The sequence below is a fragment of the Rana temporaria genome, chromosome 2, assembly GCF_905171775.1.
Source record: "Rana temporaria chromosome 2, aRanTem1.1, whole genome shotgun sequence".
In the NCBI taxonomy this organism is placed as follows: Eukaryota; Metazoa; Chordata; class Amphibia; order Anura; family Ranidae; genus Rana; species Rana temporaria.
This window is the reverse complement of record NC_053490.1, coordinates 356,854,454-356,876,139: the sequence shown is the minus strand read 5'-3', so window position 1 is coordinate 356,876,139 and position 21,686 is coordinate 356,854,454. Positions and strand designations below refer to the sequence as shown.

The following is a 21,686-nucleotide window of genomic DNA, read 5'->3' as shown; positions in this document are numbered from 1 at the left end:
CCAGCGTCTCGCCTTACGGGAAATATGATACGGCGCCATCAACTGGTCGTTGAGGTCCACCCCTCCCATATTTTGGTTATATCTGTTGACACAGAGGGGTTTCTCCACAACACCAGCCGCCGTACGAATTTGGACTGTCGTGTCTGCGTGAAGGGTGGTATGAACGAAAACATTCTTATTGTCCCGCCACTTCACAGCGAGAAAATTATTACACCTGCAGCAGGCTCTCGCCCCCAGCCTAAGACGGGAATCTTCAAGCTGCTGGGGAAACCCCCGGCGATTAGGTTGCACGGTGCCACATGCTCCAATCTGATCATCAAACAAGTGACTAAAAAGTGGCACGCTGGTGTTATAATTGTCCACGTATAAGTGGTACCCCTTTCCGAATAAGGGTGACACCAAGTCCCAGACAATCGTGCCAGCGCTCCCCATGTAATCTGGGCATCCCTCCGGCTCTATCTGACTATCTTTGCCCTCATAAACCCTAAAGCTCCATGTATATAGCCTGTTGCCCTGTCAGAGCTTATAGAGCTTGACCTCGTATCTGGCACGCTTGCTGGGAAGGTACTGCTTGAAAGACAATCGGCCAGAAAATGTAATCAGGGACTCATCAACGCAGACAACTTGCTGGGGATTAAACAAGGCTGCAAAACGTTCGTTGACATGGTTTATGAGGGGCCGAATTTTGTAGAGCCGGTCGTATTCAAGGTCTCCACATGATCGACAAAGTTCATTGTTATTGAAATGCAAGAACCGCAGGATCGCCTCGTATCGTCTCCTGGTCATGGAAGCAGAGAATATGGTCGTGTGGACTTGTGGACCAATAAGTCAGCAACTTCGGAAATTGGTGTATGCCCATGTTGAGGCAAAGGCCCATAAAGGTCTTAAATTCGGAAACCGTAATTGGTTTCCAATCTCTGGCAAGGCGGGACTGGGGATTAGCGGCGATGTATGTACCAGCATATACATTGCTCTGGTCCACAATAGATCTATAGAGATCTTCCGTGAAAAACAGCGAATAAAAATCAAGTGACGTAAAATCAGCTGTTTCCACCTGAATACCGGGTTGGCCAGTGAATGGGGGAAGTACGGGTTCTGCAGAAGTGGTGGGAACCCAATCAGGGCATGACAGGCCTGTCTGTGTCTTCTTCTTGGTGGCACTGGGACACTACTTGTGCTTGCCACCTCGCCAGCTTGAGCTGCAGTTATGGGACTCACCGCGTCACCACGTGATACTGCAGTGCTGGATGAACGACCAGGGTGTACTAGGCCGCTGGTGCTTGCCAGTTCACCATAAGGAATAGCAGCGCTAGTACTTCTCTGCTCCATACAAGGGTCCTGCGGTTCTTTCTCCTCAACAACATCAGAACGGGATCGGGTACGCCTGGCCTTAGCAGGGACCACAACTTCATCGACAGAGCTATCTGACATGGAGCCGCTGTCTTCTACAGGGTTGTATTCTAAGCCAGAATCTGACAGATGCATGACCTCCTCTTCGCTATCTGTCATGCTCAGAAACTCGTAGGCCTCTTTACCAGTGTACATTTGCTTTGCCATTTTGGGCTCTAAATTTAGTGGTACACTAGTAAGGATTCACAGGTAACAAAGCACCTGATCTGTCAGCAAATGTAGAAAACGCTACCAAAAACAAAATGTTAGCAATCGCAGGGATCAGACCTGTCTCTGCGAACGCTGCAGTTATGTGTGTTTTGTTTTGTAAGTGACAGTGATCGATCGATACTGCACTTGGGTGGGCTGGGCTGGGCGGAGGGGCAAAACGCAGGTGCTATTGGGTATCTGGGCTGATCCCGCTAACAATGTGTTTTTGGGAACCCTAAACTGCTGGGTACGCTAGTATAGATCAGATCAGATATTGATCTGTTCAGATACTATACCACTAAGGGGGGTGTATGCTTTGCGAGTGGGTGTAAGCATTACTGGCACTAACCTAACGCTGCCTGGGGCGACACAGACCCTGACTGACGCTATAATTTAATTGATATCACCTGCCAGGCGATCAGGGGGTTAATCCTTTATTGGGTTATATACGGCTGGTGCCCTGATGCTATAAACGGCACATTCAGGTATGTGATTGTACCTGTACGTGCCATTCTGCCGACGTATATGTACATGCGGCGGTCGTTAAGTGGTTAAGCATCATTAAAATCACTGCTCCTGAAAATACGACCGTTTTTAAAACTTTTTTTTTCCATTGATACATGTTCCCTGGGGCAAGACCCGGGTTCTCAAACCCGGTTTCCGACAATAACTTGCATATTAGGCTTTAAAATTGGCACATTTGAATTCGAACGTTCGAGTCCCATTGACGTCAATGGGGTTCTAAATGTTCGCGCGAACGTTTTGTCTGTTCGAAGGTTCTGGTGCGAACTGAACGTGGGGGTGTTTGTCTCATCCCTACAGCAGATGACATGGCCCCCAAATCAACACTGTAAACTTCACACTGGACTTTGAGCATCTTGCAGTGGGTGCCTCTCCATTCTTCCTCCATACTCTGGCTCCTTGGTTTCCAAATGAGATGCAAAATGTGCTCTCATCTGAGCAACAGACTAGGTCTGTTTTTCTTGAGCCCAGGTAAGACACTTCTGACGTTTGTTGTTCAGGAGTGGCTTGACAAGAGGAATATGACATTTGAAGCCCATGTCCAGGATCTGTCTGTGTGTGGTGGCTCTTGATGCACTGACTCCAGCCTCAGTCCACTCCTTGTGAACGGAGGGTGTCATTGATGGTTTTCTACAGTACTGTCAGGTCAGCAGTCTTTCCCATGATTGTGATTCCTACTGAACCAGACTGAGAGACCCTTTACAGGTGATATGGCTTAATTAGCTGATTAGAGTGGGACACGTTGAGCCTAGAATATTGCACCTTTTCACAATAGTCCAATTTTCTGAGATTGTGGATTTGGGGTTTTCATGAGCTGTAAGCCATAATCATCACAGTTATGACAAATCATGGCTTGAACTATCTTGCTTTGCATGTAATGAGTCTATTGCATTTATTAGGTTCACCTTTTACGTTGCATTAGTGAAATAAATGAACTTTTGCACATTCAAATATTTCACCTGAGTTTTACCTGTGTGTGTGTATATATATATATATATATATATATATATATATATATATATATATATATTTATCGGCGTATAACACGCACCCTAAATTTAAGAGGGAAGTTTCAGGAAAAACACTTTCCACAGCCCCTGCGTGTAACACGCAGGCATCGTTTACCCTCTATTTTCAGGATAAAAAAGTGAGTGTTATACACCAATACAGTGTGTGTGTGTGTATATATATATATATATATATATATATATATATATATATATATATATATATATATATATATATATATATATATATATATTCACTCTCACACAATCTCTCTCTCTCTCTCACACTCGCACTATGTCAAAAAAGTGAGTACACCCCTCACATCTTTGTAAATATTTTTTTATTGTATCTCTTCATGTGACAACACTGAATAAATTACATGTTGCTACAATGTAAAGTAGTGTGTGTGCAGCTTGTATAAACTGCTGGCAACAAACGTGATTACTCCCTCCAAATTGGGCACAATTAGCCATTTTCAACCCCCCCCCCCGGTGTCATATGACTTGTTAGTGTTACAAGGTCTAAGGTGTGTTAAATTTGGTGTTATCGCTCTCTCTCTCCCTCTCTTACTGGTCACTGCAAGTTCAACATGACACCTCATGGCAAAGAACTCTGAGGATCTGAAAAAAAGTATTGTTGCTCTACATAAAGATGGCATAGGCTATAAGAAGATTGCCAAGACCCTGAAACTGAGCTGCAGTTTGGTGGCCAAGATCATACAGCGGTTTAATAGGACAGCTTCCACTCAGAACAGACCTCGCTATGCACATGCTCATATCCAGATATTGTCTTTAGGAAATGGGTGTATGAGTGCTGCCAGCATTGCTGTAGAGGTTGAAGGGATGGGGGGTCAGCCTGTCATGCCGCACATTGCATCAGATTTTTTTGCATGGCTGTCATCCCAGAAGGAAGCCTATTCTAAATATGATGTACAAGAAAGCCCACAAAGTTTGCTGAAGACAAGCTGACGAAGGTCATGGATTACTGGAACCATGTCCTGTGGTCTGATGAAACCAAGACAAGCTTATTTGGTTCAGATGGTGTCAAGCATGTGTGACGGGAACCAGGTGAGGAGTACAAAGAAAAGTGTCTTGCCTATAGTCAAGCATGGTGATGGAATGTTGTGGTCTGGGGCTGCATGAGTGCTGCCGGTGTAGTGTCACAATCTGCTGCCTATCGTAGAATGCTGCGGAAGTCACATGGCGGGCAACTGCGCATGCGCGATGCGTTCCAAACGCAAGTGCAATGCGTTCCAATGGATTTACGACAGTACACACCAGCGAACCCGGCATTCAGGGCGACGTGGAATTAGAGGAAAGTGGTCAGTCGGCCTCACGTCCTCACTTCGCTCGGACGGCTCGCTTCGCTCGCTCGGCCTCCTGGCTCTTTTTTTAACATCCTCCAATCCACGGGGATGTTAAGGAAAGAGCCTGGATGCCGACCGAGGTTTCACTGGTGTGTACTGTCGTGAATCCATTGGATTGCATCGTGCATGCACAGTTGGCCGCCACGTGACTTCCGCAGCATTCTACGATAGGCAGCAGAATGTGACAATACACCGGCACTGGGGAGCTGCAGTTCATTGAGGGAACCATGAATGCTAACATGTATTATGACATACTGAAGCTAAGCCTGATCCCCCCTCCCTTTGAGACTGGGACGTAGAGCAGTATTCCAACACAACAACCCCAAACACACCTCCAAGACAACCACTGCCTTGCTAAAGAAGCTGAGGGTAAAGGTGATGGGCTGGCCAAGCATGTTTCCAGACCCAAACCCTATTGAGCATCAGTGGGGCATCCTCAGACAGTAGGTGGAGATGTGCAAGGCCTCTAACATCCGCCAGCTCTGGGATGTCATCATGGAGGAGTGGAAGAGGACTCCAGTGTAAACCTGTGAAGCTCTGGTGAACTCCATGCCCAAGAGTGTTAAGGCAGTGCTGGTGGCCACATAAAATATTGACACTTTTGGCCCAATTTGGAATTTTTCACTTAGGGGTGTACTAACTTTTGTTGCCAGCGGTTTAGACATTTATGGCTGAGTTATTTTGAGGGAACAGCAAATTTACACTGTTATACAAGCTGTACGTTCACTACTTTACATTGTAGCAAAAAGTCCGTTTTTCAGAGTTGTCACATGAAAAGATAAAATAAAATATTTACAAAAATGTGAGGGATGTACTCACTTTTGTGAGATACTGGTATATGTGTGTTTTTTTTTTTTTTTTTTTTTCCCCTCTAATACTCAAACTTGCTTCTTAAATGATTTTGTTTTGAATTTGTAGTTTTTACAATAAACTGGTGCATGTTCTAATTTCTTAGAAGACGACGTAGAAAACTTTGATGTGAGCAGCCTTTCATCTGATGCACTAAGGAACATTGAGGCAGATAGTTTCTGGTCAATCAGTAAACTATTGGATGGCATTCAGGTAAGACATAGCTCAGATTGCTGAGTCCCCAAAGCTTTTTTTTCTCTCGAAATCCACTTGAATCATAGAACACTTGGGCAATGTTTTGATTCCACATGTATTATATATTTTAAGTTTTGTCGTCTACCCTAAAATATTATACATCTTTTTTTCCCAGACAATTAGGGTTTAAATTTGGTAGCAAATTTGTATTTGTCTATTTCTTTTTTTTTTTTATTGTAAATACATGGTAAAAAAGAATGCTAATCATACATTGCAGGACATTTATTCTTGGACCATTTATGTTCCACCTCCAGATGATTGGATACTGGCAAATAGTACATTTTGACTCCCTGTCCCACTCCTAGCATTGCTTAATTTTTCTGCTAGTGTCCATAGGTGCTGGGCATATCTGAGAGTCAGGTAGATAAATATTATATATCTTTTTAAAATAAAGTAGTACTTATAAGTAGTAATCATTTTATCAGTCAGATTCTCTGGGTTCAAATGCCGATCTTTCTCGCACAGAACCCTTAAAGTGATTGTAAATGTTTATTTTAACAAAAAAAAATATGTGTGTATATGTGTGTGTGTGTATATATATATATATATATATATATATATATATATATATATATATACTTACCTGTGCAATACATTTGCACAGAGCAGCCCAGATCCTCCTCTTCTGGGGTCTCCCGCTGGTGCTTTGGGCTCTTACTGCCTTCAGAATGCCCCGTATAGCAAGATTAAAAAACAAACTTCTGCCTTTTTAGATCCACTTTAATTTCCTTTTTAGGCACTTAATGACATGTATGGACAGTGTACCGAGTTGTATGTGTGCTGCACTGTGTATACTGACATACATGAATGGTATACTGAGCTGTATGTGTGCTGCACTGTATTTCCTGATATGTAAACAAATAATGCATTCTGTATGCAGGCCACCTAAATGGCTGACCAACTAATAAATGATGAAAATACAGGTGGCCCCCGACTTACAAACTACTCCTACTTACAAATGGAGGGAGACAACAGGAAGTAAGAGGAAATCTACTCCTAGAAAGGGACACTCACTCCTGTAAGCATTATCATGGGGGAAAAAGTATTTCTACTGAAGCTTTATCACCAATCCTTGTTTCCACAACAACCCAAAAATATTTTAAATCCAAATGTCGTAGGAACAGAAAGTGAGGTGAAATCTTCTGAGCAGGGGCACAGACAGAAAAACAAATGATACAGGGGCGTTGACCCTTCCCTATGCTATCCAAAAAAAATGTTTTTTTTTTTATTATTTTTTTTTGGCCGGAGCTACACTTAAAAAATGTGAGAAGCAAATATTGGTCCATGTTACATTTGGGTACAGGGTTGGATGAGGAGAAAGGGTCTAATGAAGCGGACTTCTGAAGTGGAAGAATTATCTTGGGAGAACACTTCCCAAATGCCTAAGGTAACTGCACTGGGGTCTTGAAAAGCTCCAAAACCAGCCAAATCCTTTCCGCTAAATCCTTATACTAAAGAATTATACCTAGACAAGTTGTTTGCGACCCAAGACGTTGTATCCAAATTAAATACTCACGGTTCCAATAGCTGATGTATTAGTGTTTTAACAACTTCAGCCCCGGACCATTTGGCTGCCAAATGACTGGGCCACTTTTTTGCGATTCGGGGCTGTGTTGCTTTAACTGACAATTACGCGGTCGTGCGATGTGGCTCCCAAGCAAAATTGATGTATTTTCTTTATCGTACACCACGGGACACAGAGCCATTCATTACATAATGGGTTAAGGGTCACCGGCGTTCATTGGACACTGGCACAACCAATTGAAGTTCCCCTCCATATAACCCCTCCCATCAGGGAAGTACCTCATTTTTTTCTGCCAGTGTCTAAGGTGTTGGACATGTGGAGGATGTGCTAAGGAAAGCTCTGCCAAAGACACCCTCTGGGGGTAAACAGAGCTATGCTTGTGGATCCATTCAAGATGCCAAATAATTTACGCTGAAACTGGATGGGATCTGGGCCTCATGCACGAGGCATCGCCTGTAATGTCTCTCTTTGGAGGACTGGGCTCTAGGGTCCAGCACTTTCGCTACATACGCTAAAAGTCCTGGTAAGAGTCTTTTACAAGGCCCAGGGGAGAGGTCTCCTTTAAATAGGAACCCATATCCTTGAAGGTTGGCACACAAAACCTGCCGTGATGGGTGAAGATTGGTGCTGTCTGAATTTTTCTGCAGAAAAACCTGTGGCAAGGATAATGGTAAGAGGAAAAGGAATCCTAAGAACAATCTTAAGGACCTTTTTTCCAATTTTGAGTAAGGTGTCTTCTCTTTTTTTCACCACTAGAGGAAGTAAAGAGCTGAGTTTTACTCACCACGCGCTACAGTGTCAGATCCGGCAGGACAAGCACACTTTCTCTACTGCAGAGCTCTGCATAAGTACGGCCTCCTCTCCTCTCCAAATGCTGGGCAAGAACGCCACAGCATAGTCAGAATAAGCAGGCTCCCCCCTCGTCCCTGGACAGCCGCCATTGCCCTAGGTCGCACAGAGGCACGCTTTATTGGCGGAGGATAAGTGTGATTGTGAGCGTGCACGTACACACGCAAGCACACTGGTTTAAAAAGCATGGTGCTCAATACCAGAGCCATAAAGGATCTCGGAGGCCACCAGCTCTTCCTTTTGGGACACATTAGCATTCAGTGGGCACATAAGCTCTATGTGGTTGGTGGGGCACTACCAAGAGAGACACCCACTCCATTGCATGAAACTGTGTGTTTAAGTTGCATACTTTATGTAGATTGCAAAACTGAGCACTGTAGTATATGTGTTGATACCTTGGCTTGTTGCTTGGTAATATGTCTGTCCTGAGAAAGAATTCAGGGACTAAGAAAGCACCGCCACCTGAGACAGGGGGCTCTAGCCGTGCCTGATCGGTTCTTCCTCCCCTGTAAATTTTGACGTACCTGTACAGGAGGAGCCATTGCCACTATCAGGGGTAACAATTTATTCGGTGGCACCTGGGCCTGCATTTGTCACTGAGGACACTTTTCCCGCAGCCCTGGAAAAATTTGAAGGAAAGATCGCTACGCTAATTGCAAAGTCCTCACAAAAGGACAAAAAACGAAGGAGATCTCCTTCGGGGGTTTTAGATCCCCTTTCAGAAAAATCTGAGGAGAAGGATGGAAATGAGCAGTCGAATGGATCAGGGATATCAGAGGAACCCTTCTCTGCTTCCCAGATGCTAAGGTCACAGGTACAATGTTATGCTGAAACAGTGCATACTGCATTTAGGTTGCCCTCTTAGGAGTTAACTGAATCACCTGCCTTCTCCCTGGGTTCATTAAAGTCCCTGCAGGGTGCATGCTGTTTTCCGGTTCATCCGTTATTAAAAAAGTTAATCTACTCAGACTGGCTACATCCAGATAAGAGTTTCTCACCTCCTAAGAAGTTTGACATTCTTTATCCTATGGAGGAAGAGTTTTCCAAGAAGTGGAGTCTGCCTTCTCTAGATACAGCCATTTCTTGTATAAATAAGAACCTGACTTGTCCAGTGGATAGCATACAGGTGTTTAAAGATCCTTCGGAAAAGGAGTTGGGATCTTTACTAAAATCTTCCTTCTGTCCGGTTCAGTTGCCCAACCTGCTGTAGCAGCAGTGGGCATGTGTCAGGTCCTCAAGGACCAGGTAAAACAGGGGCTGAATGAGCTGCCTCCAGAACATGTCACATTTTGGGTGAGTTTGCCTTATGTTTTACAATAGATGCTATGAGAGATTTGATTCAGCAAGCATCTCGTCTCGCACTCCAGCTAGTGCATATGCACAGAATTCTTTGGCTAAAGCATTGGTCGGCAGAGGCACCTTGCAAAAAACTTTTGGCCAGTTTCCCCTTCCATGGCGAACGCCTCTTTGGGGAAGATTTGGAAAAATATATCCAAAAGATATCGAATTGGAAGACCGCTCTATTACCAGAGAAGAAGAAAAACAAGCAACCTGGTTTTAAATGTTCTCCCTCCCTTTCTCCTGGTAAATCTACCTCCAGCCAGTGGCGTCTGCATTTTCAGCCAGCCACAAAGGCTTAAGAAGACCAGGCCCAGAAGAACAAGAAGCCGTGGGGTTCAAAAGCTAACAAGCATAACCCCAAAGCCTCTTGAGGCGCCCCCGCTCGGTCAGTTTTCAGTGGCATGGCAGACAGAAATCCAGAACAAGTGGTAGTATCCACAGTATCCCTAGGGTACAAACTGGAATTTCGAGAGATCCCATCTTCTCGGTTCTGAAGCTCAAGGCTCTCCCAAGGATCCACTAAAAAGGAGCGTTCTTCAAAGGATTGGATCACTTGCTTTCTCAAGGGGTGATCACAGAAGTACCCCTAAAGGAGCAAGGTTCAGGTTTTTATTCAAACCTTTGTGATCCCAAAACCAAACAGACGTCAGACCCATCCTGGATCTAAGATCTCTAAATCAATTTCTGAACATTCACCATTTCCAAATGGAAACTATTCGATCAGTGGTCGCCACCCTACAAGGCAGAGAATTCATGGCGTCGATGGACATTAAGGACACACATTTACATGTGCCTATCCATCCCGCTCACCAAAAATTCTTAAGGTTTGTGGTAGAACATTGCTACTTCCAGTTTGTGGCTCTGCCCTTTGGTGTGGCTACCGCACCCTTGGGATCTGTAAAGCTGCAACTTGGTCTTTAGTCCACACATTTTCCAAATTCTATCAGATAGATGTGAAAGGACATGAGGATGCCGCCTTTGGGCGAAGTGTGCAGCAGGCAGCAGTATAGGGCTTCTTGTCCATAGCGGTCTGCTTGATCTGTGTCTCCCACCCTTCATATGGAGCATTGCTCTGGGAGGATTTCTCTTTCGTCCATGGACGGACACAGCTTCCTTATATTCTTTAACTGTATGGTTATGTTCCGTCCGTTAGGAGAGGACTAGGCAGAATGTTAACAGTTAACATGAATCTTTAGCAGAGCTGAAACAGCCCCGCCCAAGGGGTGGTCCCTCTGGTCATAACCCCTCTCACTGCAGTTAGCAGCTCAGTTTTTTTCTGGCTAGTAGATGAAACGGACCTGGCTCCCTTTGGGCCCGTGGTCCTGGAAACATTTTTATTTTATTTGTTTGATTATGAGATCTTCTATCTACTGCCGGCTGGGTGACAGGCTGGATAAGATAGATCCTTTTAGTCTCCCCAGTCCGGCCATCGAGCGTGAGCAGGCCCGAGCTATGCGCTGGGTCGGCCACGACATGCCCCATTGCTCCAGGGGTGGCTGGTGGGCTATATGCTCTGGGGTTCGCATATGACTGGGCTACTGATGTCTAAATCACAGTGAACCGTGGCAGACAGCGTCTCCCGCTCGGATGTAGGTCTGTCAGGAACGCGCCAGCAGTCCTCGCAGGACGGGTAAGTACTTTCCTCCTGTCTCGGCAGGTTGGAACAGCTGGGCTTTCCTGGGGTCTCGTGTCCTCCCTTTCTTCTTCCTCTGTCTCTTCCCTCCTCCCCTTGTGGGCCTGATGTGACTGAATGGGGTGTACCTGTGGTTTTCCACGTCCTGGCTGGGGGATGCTGGGGTGTCCGGGTCACCGCTCTGTGTGGGTGGTCTGCCATGGGGGGGGCGTTTTTTCGGGGGCCACTATGTGGTGTGGCCTTCTCGTCCGCCTCATTGCCTTTTTAGCGCCGTTTTTAATTTAAACCGGTGCCATTTTCCTGTAGCCACGCTGCTGTATAGCAATACAGCGGACGGCCATTTTCTTATGTCCGCGCTATGGCGCAGGCATTCACAGTGGGAGGACATTTTCTGGAAGCTTACACTCATTTCACCTGAGGTGGCCATCTTTGGATAGTTTTTGGCCTCTAGTGTTTTCTGTGGCTCCTGAGATGGCACAAACAATGTGATGTACCTCACAGACACACCCAGATACTCACATGCTGTGTGAAATAGGAGCGGGACGCAGTGCTGATCTGAGCAATTCTGGTCAGGGTGGCAAGTCCACTGGGGGTCCCCTGGTCAGTCGCAGCACAGAGGGTGGGCCATTTATCAAGTGTTCCTTATATTTGGACCCTGAGGCTGTCAGAATGGCATCAGACACCGGCTTATCTTCCCCAGACATTCCAGTAGTGGCTACCGGTGCACCTGCGGTTCCTGTGGATGCTTTGTCGGCAGTTCTGGAATCATTTGTTGCCAGGGTGGAAGTGTTGTGTAGGCGCAAGGGGTGGTAAAAAAACGCCCCCTTCTGCATCTGGGGATAGCTCTGACTCAGATTCGGGCCTGGCTGTGACACAGTACCCCTGTTCTGAGGTGTCGGGATGTGGACCAGGACCGTCTGGACAGTGAGGGTGACTCCATGTCCGGGTCAGCGCAGGAAAAGGCACTAGTTGGAGCACTTATCACCACAGTGCGGGAAACCCTCAAGCTAGAGCAGGAATATGCAATTAGCGGACCTCCAGATGTTGCAAAACTACAATTCCCATCATGCCTCTCCCTCTGGGTGTCATGTTTGTGGCTGTAAGAGTCTTGCTAGGCCTCATGGGACTTGTAGTTCTGCAACAGCTGGAGGTCCGCTAATTGCATACCCCTGAGCTAGAGGATACGGCTGAGGCATCTGCTGAGGAGTCTGTCCCTTTTGGGTCCCATAAGCCGGCCTGCACTGCTAAAATGTTCCCTTATGTGGCTTATTTTGACAAATTCATAGACAATGAATGGGAACGACTGCAGAGGACCTAAGCACATGACCGTCCTTTCCCCTTTTGAGGAGAGCCATTTGAAAAAAAATGGGCATCTCCCCCAGTTGTGGACCCCCCGGTTTCTAGGTTGAACAAAATGACCACGATAACGGTGGAGGGGTCTTCTGCCTTTAAGGACCCTGCAGATAAGAGGTTTGACGTGGTAGGTCTCTCCATATTCACCATGCTGGAATCAGCATTGCGGCCTATTTTTAGCCACGGCTCTGGTGTCACAGACCCTGACTGAATGGGCAAAGTTATTGCACCGAGAGTTGGAGGAGCATCAGGCTCCTCCGGGCTGTGTGGAACACACTGACCAGTTAGTGCACGGCCTCAAACATGTCTGTGATTTAGCCCTGGATGCTGCTCCTTGGATCTCCATAGCTTCGGTATCCATGGTAGTTTTGCAGCGCCTGACTAAAGGGCTGGTCCGTGGACCAGGCTTCCAAGAAGGCTCTGGCGGACTTGCCCTTCAAGGGCGAGAGACTTTTTGGTGCCTTGTTGGATGACATTATTAAGGATGTCACTGGGAGTAAGAGCACACAGCTCCCTCAGCCTAAAAAAGGTAAGGAGCCGCGCTATAGACCATGGCCCTCCTTTTTCGTGCAAAAGCGGTATTTTTTGTCAGTCAGGCCCCATGGTAAGGCCTTTCCAGGCCAACAAGGGTCCGTCTGGGGGACAGAAGCATCCCTGTGTTCGCAAACAAGATAAACCTGCGAACAAACTTGCTATCGCATGAAGGTCATCCCCCGTCCGACTCCCGGGTGGGAGGATGTCTTCACGAGTTTGCAGCTCAATGGACCTCCCTGCTTTCCGACCAATGGTTTTGCAAAGTGGTTTCCTCGGGGTACAAGATAGATTTTTTGTTTTCTTGTCCACCAAACATTCTTTCCCTCAAACCTTCCTGTTCTTCCAGCCCGTCGGGATGCCCTATTTGGGGCAGTTCAGGACTTGCTAAGGCGCAGGGTTATCATACCAGTGCCGCTGAAGCAAAGGTTTCAGGAATTTTACTCAAATCTGTTTGTGGTCCCGAAGAAGGACGGAGTCCGTCCAATCCTGGACCTCAAGGCCCTCAATGTCTTTGTAAAACTTTGGAAATTCAGGATGGAATCAATTCGCTCTGCACTCCATCCGGGGGATTTTCTGGCGTCCTTGGACATCAAAGACGCATACTTGCATTTCCCCGTGTTCACAAGACACCAGAGGTTTCTGCGCTTTGCAGTAGGGGAAGACCACTATCAATTTGTGGCTCTCCCCTTTGGCCTGGCGTCAGCGCCAAGGGTTTTCACCAATGTGCTTGCTCCGATTCTGGCCTTGCTGAGACAGCGAGGAGTCAGACCCTCTGAGAGTTTGGCTGGGTGCTGAATTTACAGAAGTCAGTGTTGGTACCGACTCAGCGCCTAGAATATCTGGGTCTGATTTGACTAATCAAAAGTGAGAGTTTTTCTTCCCTTGGAAAAGTTTTGGACTCTGCTCTGCTTCTGCATGCGAGTCATGGGTCTGATAGTAGCCTCCTTCGAGGCGTCACTGTATGCCCAATTTCACACTCAAGCTTTACAGAGGGAGATTATGTCTAAGTGTGGACCTGATAATCTCAAACCATGCAGAGCTTATTACTAATGTTCAGATAAAGGAACACCTGGGTAGCAGTGATCATAACATGATTTCATTTAATGTTAACTATAAGCAGGAAATACATACAGGAAATATTAAAACACTAAATTTTAAGAGAGCAAATTTTCCAAGGATGAGGGCTGCTCTCCAGGACTTGGACTGGGAGGGACTATTGACACAGATGAACACAGAACAGAAATGGGAATTTTTCAAAAAGACTGTGTGGAACCTCACTGCAAAGTATGTTCCCATGGGCAATAAGTTTAAAAGGCTAAAAATAAAACCTATGTGGCTCACGGGCAAAGTTAAAAAAGCTATAAACAATAAGAAAGTAGCTTTTAAAAAATATAAAAATGAAGGAACACTAGTGTTGTTTAAATGTTACAAAGAATATAACAGGATATGTAAAAAGGAAATCAAGGATGCAAAAATTCAAAATGAACGACAGATTGCAAAAGATAGTAGGACAAACCCCAAAAAATTCTTTAAATATATTAATAGTAAAAAGGTGAAGTCTGAGCATGTAGGCCCCTTACAAAATAATCTAGAGTGGGTGACTGGGGACAAAGAGAAGGCAAATTTATTAAATGCTTTCTTCAGCTCTGTGTATACAATGGAGCATGGGGGAGCTCATGTCCAAAATGGGGGTGGGAGTGACACAGCCCCAAATCCACAATGGCTCAAAAGTGATATGGTCCAGAAATATTTAGACAGAATAAAGGTGGATAAAGCACCTGGACCAGATGGCATCCACCCACGGATCCTAGGTGAGTTGAGCTCTCTCATTTCAAAGCCACTGTATCTAATATTTAGGGACTCATTAATGACAGGAATAGTACCACTGGATTGGCGTAGAGCCAATGTGGTGCCTATATTTAAAAAGGGAACAAAGTCTTTACCAAGTAACTATAGACCTGTTAGTCTAACTTCTATAGTTGGGAAGATACTGGAACGTTTAATAAAAGACCACATGGATGAGTTCTTGCAGGAAAAAAACTATTTAAGCAGCAGACAACATGGATTCATGAAAGACAGAAGTTGTCAGACAAACCTGATTTCCTTTTATGAAGAGGTAAGTAAAACCCTGGACAGAGGCGTGGCTGTGGACGTGATATATTTGGATTTTGCAAAAGCGTTCGATACAGTTCCGCACACACGGCTCATGTGTAAGGTAAGGTCTACAGGATTGGATATATCAGTTTGTAAATGGATAGAAAATTGGCTGAAAGCCAGAATTCAGAGAGTCGTGGTTAATGATTCTTACTCTGAATGGTCCAATGTTATCAGTGGTGTACCCCAAGGTTCAGTGCTGGGACCCTTACTTTTCAATATATTTATAAATGATATTGGATCTGGGATCAAAAGTAACATTTCTGTCTTTGCAGATGACACCAAGCTATGCAGTGGAATAACGTCCTTGCAGGATGTCTCCAATTTACAAGCCGACCTCAATGCTCTGTCTAATTGGGCGACTGAGTGGCAGATGAGGTTTAATGTTGATAAATGTAAAGTTATGCACTTGGGGGCTAAGAATATGCATGCATCATACATACTAGGGGGAGTACAACTGGGGGGATCTGTAGTGGAGAAGGATCTGGGGGTTTTAGTTGATCATAAGCTCAATAATGGCATGCAATGCCAAGCTGCGGTTTCCAAAGCGAGCAAAGTCCTTTCTTGTATTAAGAGAGGTATGGACTCCCGAGACAGAGATATAATTTTGCCCCTGTACAAATCATTAGTAAGACCTCATCTGGAATATGCAGTTCAGTTTTGGGCACCAGTTCTCAAAAAGGATATTGGAGAACTGGAGAAAGTGCAGAGAAGAGCAACCAAACTGATAAGAGGCATGGAGGAGCTCAGCTATGAGGAAAGATTAGAAGAACTAAATCTATTCACTCTTGAGAAGAGGAGAATTAGGGGGGATATGATCAACATGTACAAATATATAAGAGGTCCATACAGTGTACTTGGTGTTGAGTTATTCACTTTACGGTCAACACTGAGGACAAGGGGGCACTCTTTACGTCTAGAGGAAAAGAGATTTCACCTCCAAATACGGAAAGGTTTTTTCACAGTAAGAGCTGTGAAAATGTGGAACAGACTCCCTCCAGAGGTGGTTCTGGCCAGCTCAGTAGATTGCTTTAAGAAAGGCCTGGATTCTTTCCTAAATGTACATAAAATAACTGAGTACTAAGATTTGTAGGTAAAGTTGATCCAGGGTAAATCCGATTGCCTCTCGGGGATCAGGAAGGAATTTTTTCCCCTGCTGTAGCAAATTGGATCATGCTCTGCTGGGGTTTTTTGCCTTCCTCTGGATCAACTGTGGGTATGGAGTTGGGTGTATGGGATTGTATTGTGTTTTTTATTTTGTTTGTTTATTTTTTTTGAGGTTGAACTGGATGGACTTGTGTCTTTTTTCAACCTGACTAACTATGTAACTATGTATGTCTCCGTTGTCCCTGGATTGTCAGATCCGAGTGAGCCAACTGGTCAAGGAATCCCTGGTCTGGTGGCTGAGATCTCCAGCTCTTCAGTCAGGGAAGTCATTCCTCCCCCTTCAATAGACAGTGATCACGAGAGACGCCAGTCTAACCGGTTGGGGAGCAGTTTGGGGTGTTCAATCGACTCAGGGTTGATGGACACAGGAGGAATCTCGCCTGCCGATCAATGTTCTGGAACTCCGGGCGATCAGGCTGTGCCTCTCCACATGGTCTCCATTCGGACAACGCCACTATGGTGGCATATGTCAACCATCAGGGAGGAACAAGAAGCACGGCAGCAGCTTCAGAGGTTTCTCACATCTTGAGGTAGACAGAAATTAGCGTACCGACTCTTTCGGCCGTTTACATCCCGGGCGTAGACAACTGGCAAGCGGACTACCTCAGTCGCCAGATGCTGGACCAAGGAGAATGGTCACTACACCCGGATGTATTTCACCTACTTTGTCTAAGATGAGGCAAGCCAGATCTCCTGGCTTCTCAACCCAATTGAAAGGTGTTGAGGTTCGTGGCCAGATCAAAGGACCCATGGGAGGACGCAACAGATGTGTTGGTAGCCCCATGGGGACAGTATCGGCTGATTTATGCCTCCTCCCCCCCACTAAAACTGCTTCCTTGTCTGCTTCTCAGAGCAGAGTCCGAGGGGATCCCGATGATCCTGATTGTCCCTGGTACGCTGACCTGGTAAAACTAGTGGTGGATGCTCCCTGGCGACTGCCATTACGAGAGGTCCCATCCTTCATCCTGCTTTACAGTCGCTGGCTTTACCAGCATGGCTGTTGAAAGCCAGGTGCTGAGGGATCGAGGCCTGTCAGACTCAGTAATTCCCATTATGTGAGGGCTCAGAAATCTTCTTCCTGGAAGATCTACTACCGCACATGGAAGGCCAAACATCTCTCTATGTGAGGAGATGGGGTGGCATCCATGTATATAATTGGTTTCTAGGATCCTGCTGTTTTTACAGCGTGGCGTGGATCAAAAGCTTGCTTACACACCATTAAGGGGCAGATCTCAGCCTTGGCTATTTTCTTTAAACGACCCTTGGCGACTCACTCACTGGTGCATACTTTTTGTTCAGGGGGTTTGACATGACGCTTCACCGGTTTGACCACCACTACCTCCGTGGGATCTGAATCTGATGCTCTCCCACTTCAGGAACCCCCCTTTGAGAACATCAGAGAGATTCCTCTCTTGACACTTCCCCAGAAGGTTGCTTTTCTGGTAGCCATTACATCGGTCAGCTAGTGGCCTTGTCTTGCAAGTCCCCATACTTGATATTCCATAAGGATAAAGCGGTGTTACGCCCACAGCCTTTGTTTCTTCCGAAGCTAGTTTTCATCTCAATGAGGACATTGTACTCCCATCCTTGTGTCCCCGGCTGTCGCATCCAAAATAGTCTGTTTTACATTTCCTAGACGTGGTACGTGCTCTACGGGTGTATCTGTCTGCTACGGCTCTGTTTCGGCACATCCCTTTCCTGTCGCGGCACATTCAACCAGGGAAATTAGTGCTTCCTGGGCTTTCCGTCATCAAGCGTCCGTCTCACAGGTGTGCAAGGCGGCGACTTGGTCGTCCATTCACACTTTTATCAAGTTTTACAAGGTTGATGTGAGTGCATCTTCAGATGCTTCTTTCGGCCGCAAAGTTCTGCAGGCGGCTGTTTAAGATTGCAACTCCTCCGTTGAGGAGCTCTGGTTTGTGTTGGGGTCAAGTTAGTTTTTGATTGCTGTTCCCACCCCTCGTTTTTTTTTTTTTTTCTTAACACTGCTTGGGGACGTCCCTACAGTTACAGAATATAAGGAAGCTGTGTCCGTCCATGGACGAAAGAGAAAATAGGATTTTTGTACTCATCCTTTTCTCTGACGTCCATGGACGGACACAGCACCCACCTCTCCTTAAGTTTGTACTGCTTATTGACGAACTGAGCTGCTAAATGCAGTGAGAGGGGTAATGAATGAATGAATGAATGAGAAACTTATATAGCGCGACACATGCGAACTGAATCGCCTCTGGGCGCTTGATGTACCTGTCTCTTTTGATATCAAAAGAGATGAGTTTTGATCTTTTTCCTGAAGGCTAAGTGGTTCTCCTCCATTTGAATGCTGGTTGGTAAAGCGTTCCATAGTCTGGGACCTTGGACTGCGAATCTTCTATCTCCTTTGGACTTGTAGTTGGCTTTCGGTATCTGAAGAAGATTTTGATTGGTGGATCGCAGAACGCGATTGGGATTATGGGCTTTTATTTTTTCGCATAGATAATGGGGAGCATTCCCATGGATACATCTATGGGTTAGACAGAGTGCTTTAAAAGCAATTCTGTCTTTTACTGGCAACCAATGAAGGGTTCTCAGTGAAGGTGAGATTGATTCCCAGGGCTTTTTCCCAGTGACAAGTCTGGCGGCCGTATTTTGAACGACTTGCAGACGAGCGATTTGGTACTTTGGGAGTCCGAGGTAAAGGGCATTCGCATAGTCCAGTCTGGAGTTCACAATTGATCCCACTATGACCGCTATGTCTTCTTTGGGAATAAAATTAGTCAGTCTGCGTAGTAGGCTCAGCAGATGGTGAGAACCGCTGACTACCGACCCTATTTGTGCGTCCATTTTCATGTCGGAGTCGAAGATGACCCCGAGACTTTTGACTTTGGCGCTAGGGGGGATGATTTTGCCCAGAATGGGCAGGGGTATCCACGGTGTTGCATTTTGATTCCTCCATTTGGCGTGAAACAGGAGAAGTTCTGTTTTTGCTCCGTTGAGTTTAAGGTAACTCTTTGTCATCTCTATCAAAGAGAGGCATGTCTCTAGATTGAGGTGGTGATCCTTTCTATTGCAAATGCGGTAATATAGTTGTGTGTCATCTGCATATGAGTGATAGAGCATTTTTTGGCTGCTGATGATTTCAAAAAGAGGACGAAGATAGATGTTGAATAACACCGGCGACAGAGGCGATCCTTGAGGGACTCCGCACGATACTGTGTGTTTCTCAGAAGTGAAGGGTCCTAACTTCACTGTTTGAGATCGGTTTTCCAAAAAAGAGGAGAACCAAGATAAATCGCCCTCTGCAACTCTGGCTACTTCAGTTAGCCGTGTCAATAATAGTTTGTGGTCTACAGTGTCAAAAGCTGCACTTAGGTCTAACAGAACCAGAAGACAAGATTCTCCTTTGTCTGCGGCCTCGAGAGCGTTGTCCCATATTTTAAGCAATGCTGTTTCCGTCTCGTGTCCGGGACGGAAGCCAGATTGAAATGGATCAAGTAGGTTGTGGGTATCTAGATGCTGTTGCAGCTGTTGCACCACTACTTTTTCCATTACCTTTGAGAGTACATTTAGGCATGTTATGGGATGGCGGTGGAGTGGGTCCTTGGGGTCTAGTGTGGGTTTCTTCAAGATGGGTTGGATTATGCCCTCTTTCAACTTGGAGGGCACTATGCCCTCCTTGAAAGATTGGTTTATAAGCTGCGTGATGGGAGGTGCCAGGATGTCGACGCATTCCTTCAGCAGTTTAGTGGGGATGATATCATTCGGTGCTGTGCCGTTACACAAGGCACTGATGATGTTCTTTGTGGCATGGATAGAGATGGGTTCCAGCGTGAATTTACCTGATTGTGGTGGATTGTTGTGGCTATTGTGTGAATAATTGCGAGGGGAGTTGAGGGGGGTATTGTTTTGCTGAATGCTTTCTCAGATTTCCCCGATTTTATTTTATTAATGAAGTAATCCGATAAATCATTGCAAAATTCTTGGGTGTCCGAATTGGGGACTTCAAGACAACCTGGATTCATGGTCTGAGTGACCAGCTTGAAGAGTTCACGGGGGCGGTTGAGGGCGCTGTTGATAGCCTTGGAAAAATATTTTTTCTTGGCTTTGAAAATTTCTTTGTGGTATTTTTTTGATATTGCTTTGTAGAGGGAGAGGTTTTCCTCTGAAGTGCTTCTTTTCCAGGCGGCTTCTGCCCTTCTGCGCTCTTGCTTCAGTAACGCCAGTTGGTTGTTGAACCAGCTGGAGGAATTTTTTCGGATGCAGGTTTTACGTTTTGGCGCTATTAAGTCAGCAGACTGTAATAGGGCTGTGTTTATGGCATCCAGTGTTTCTTCGGCCGTTATGACCAGAGGAACCGCCCCGTGGGCAAAGCTGTTTCAGCTCTGCTAAAGATTCATGTTAACTGTTAACATTATACCTAGTCCTCTCCTAATGGACGGAACATAACCCTACAGTTAAAGAATATAAGGAAGCTGTGTCCGTCCATGGATATCAGAGAAAAATCCTATTTTGTTTAAAATGGCTTACCTGTAAAATCCTTTTCTTAGCATACACCACAGGACACAGAGGTCCCCCCCCTTCTTATGGGAGCCTTATTGCTTGCTACAAAACTAGGGTACTTCCCTGATGGGAGGGGTTATATGGAGGGGGACTGTCTTCAATTGATTGTGCCAGTGTCCAATCACCACTGGTGACCCTTAACCCATTATGTAATGACTGGCTCTGTGTCCCGTGGTGTACTCCAAGAAACAGATTTTACAGGTAAGCCGTTTTAAAAATCCTGTTTCTTTATTGTACACCACGGGACACAGAGCCTTATATCATTACATAATGGGTTGTATGGTCACCAGAGGTGATTGGACACTGGCACAACCAATCAAAGACAGTTCCCCTCCATATAACCCCTCCCATCAGTGAAGTACCTTAGTTTTTTCACCAGTGTCTAAGGTGTTGGACACAAGGAAAATATGTTTAAGAAAGCTCTGCCTAAGGCCCCGTACACCCCAGAGGATATCCGCTGGAAACGGTCCGCCGGACCATTTCCATCGGATAAATCCTCTGGCGGATTTGGATCTGATGGCTGTACACACCATCAGATCCAAATCCGCGCGGAATACATCCGCGGTGACGTGTCGCGGCGACGTGCGCGACGCTGGAAGGTAAATACTTCCACGCATGCGTCGAATCATTACGACGCATGCGAGGGAGGGGAGCGGACGGACTGATCCGGTGAGTCTGTACAGACGACCGGATCAGTCCGCTGGACAGGATTCAAGCGGATAGATTTCTTAGCATGCTAAGAAATTTTTATCCGCTTGAAATCCGTCGGCCGGATTTTAATCCGCGGGGAAATGTCCGCTAGGCCGTACACACGACCGAATCTATCTGCTGGAACTGATCCGTGGATCAATCCCAGCGGATAGATTCGGTCGTCTGTACGAGGCCTTAGAAGCCCTATGAGGGTAGAGAGCTACACTGTGGGTCCATCCAAGACTCTTAATTATATTACGCCAAAACTGGATGGTATCCGGACCTCATAAAAGAGGTATCGC

At 45.9% G+C, this 21,686-nt stretch overlaps 1 protein-coding gene across 6 annotated transcripts in view; it reads left to right on the top strand.

The window, feature by feature from the left end:
- The window catches only part of TBC1D22B (TBC1 domain family member 22B), a 911,570-nt gene that overhangs the window by 663,474 nt on the left and 226,410 nt on the right, over positions 1 to 21,686 (top strand). For all 6 annotated transcript variants that reach the window (XM_040337614.1, XM_040337609.1, XM_040337613.1 and 3 more), the window contains one exon: positions 5,451 to 5,557. In XM_040337614.1, coding sequence (XP_040193548.1) covers positions 5,451 to 5,557 — 107 coding nt within the window. The remainder of the gene's footprint in view (positions 1 to 5,450; positions 5,558 to 21,686) is intronic.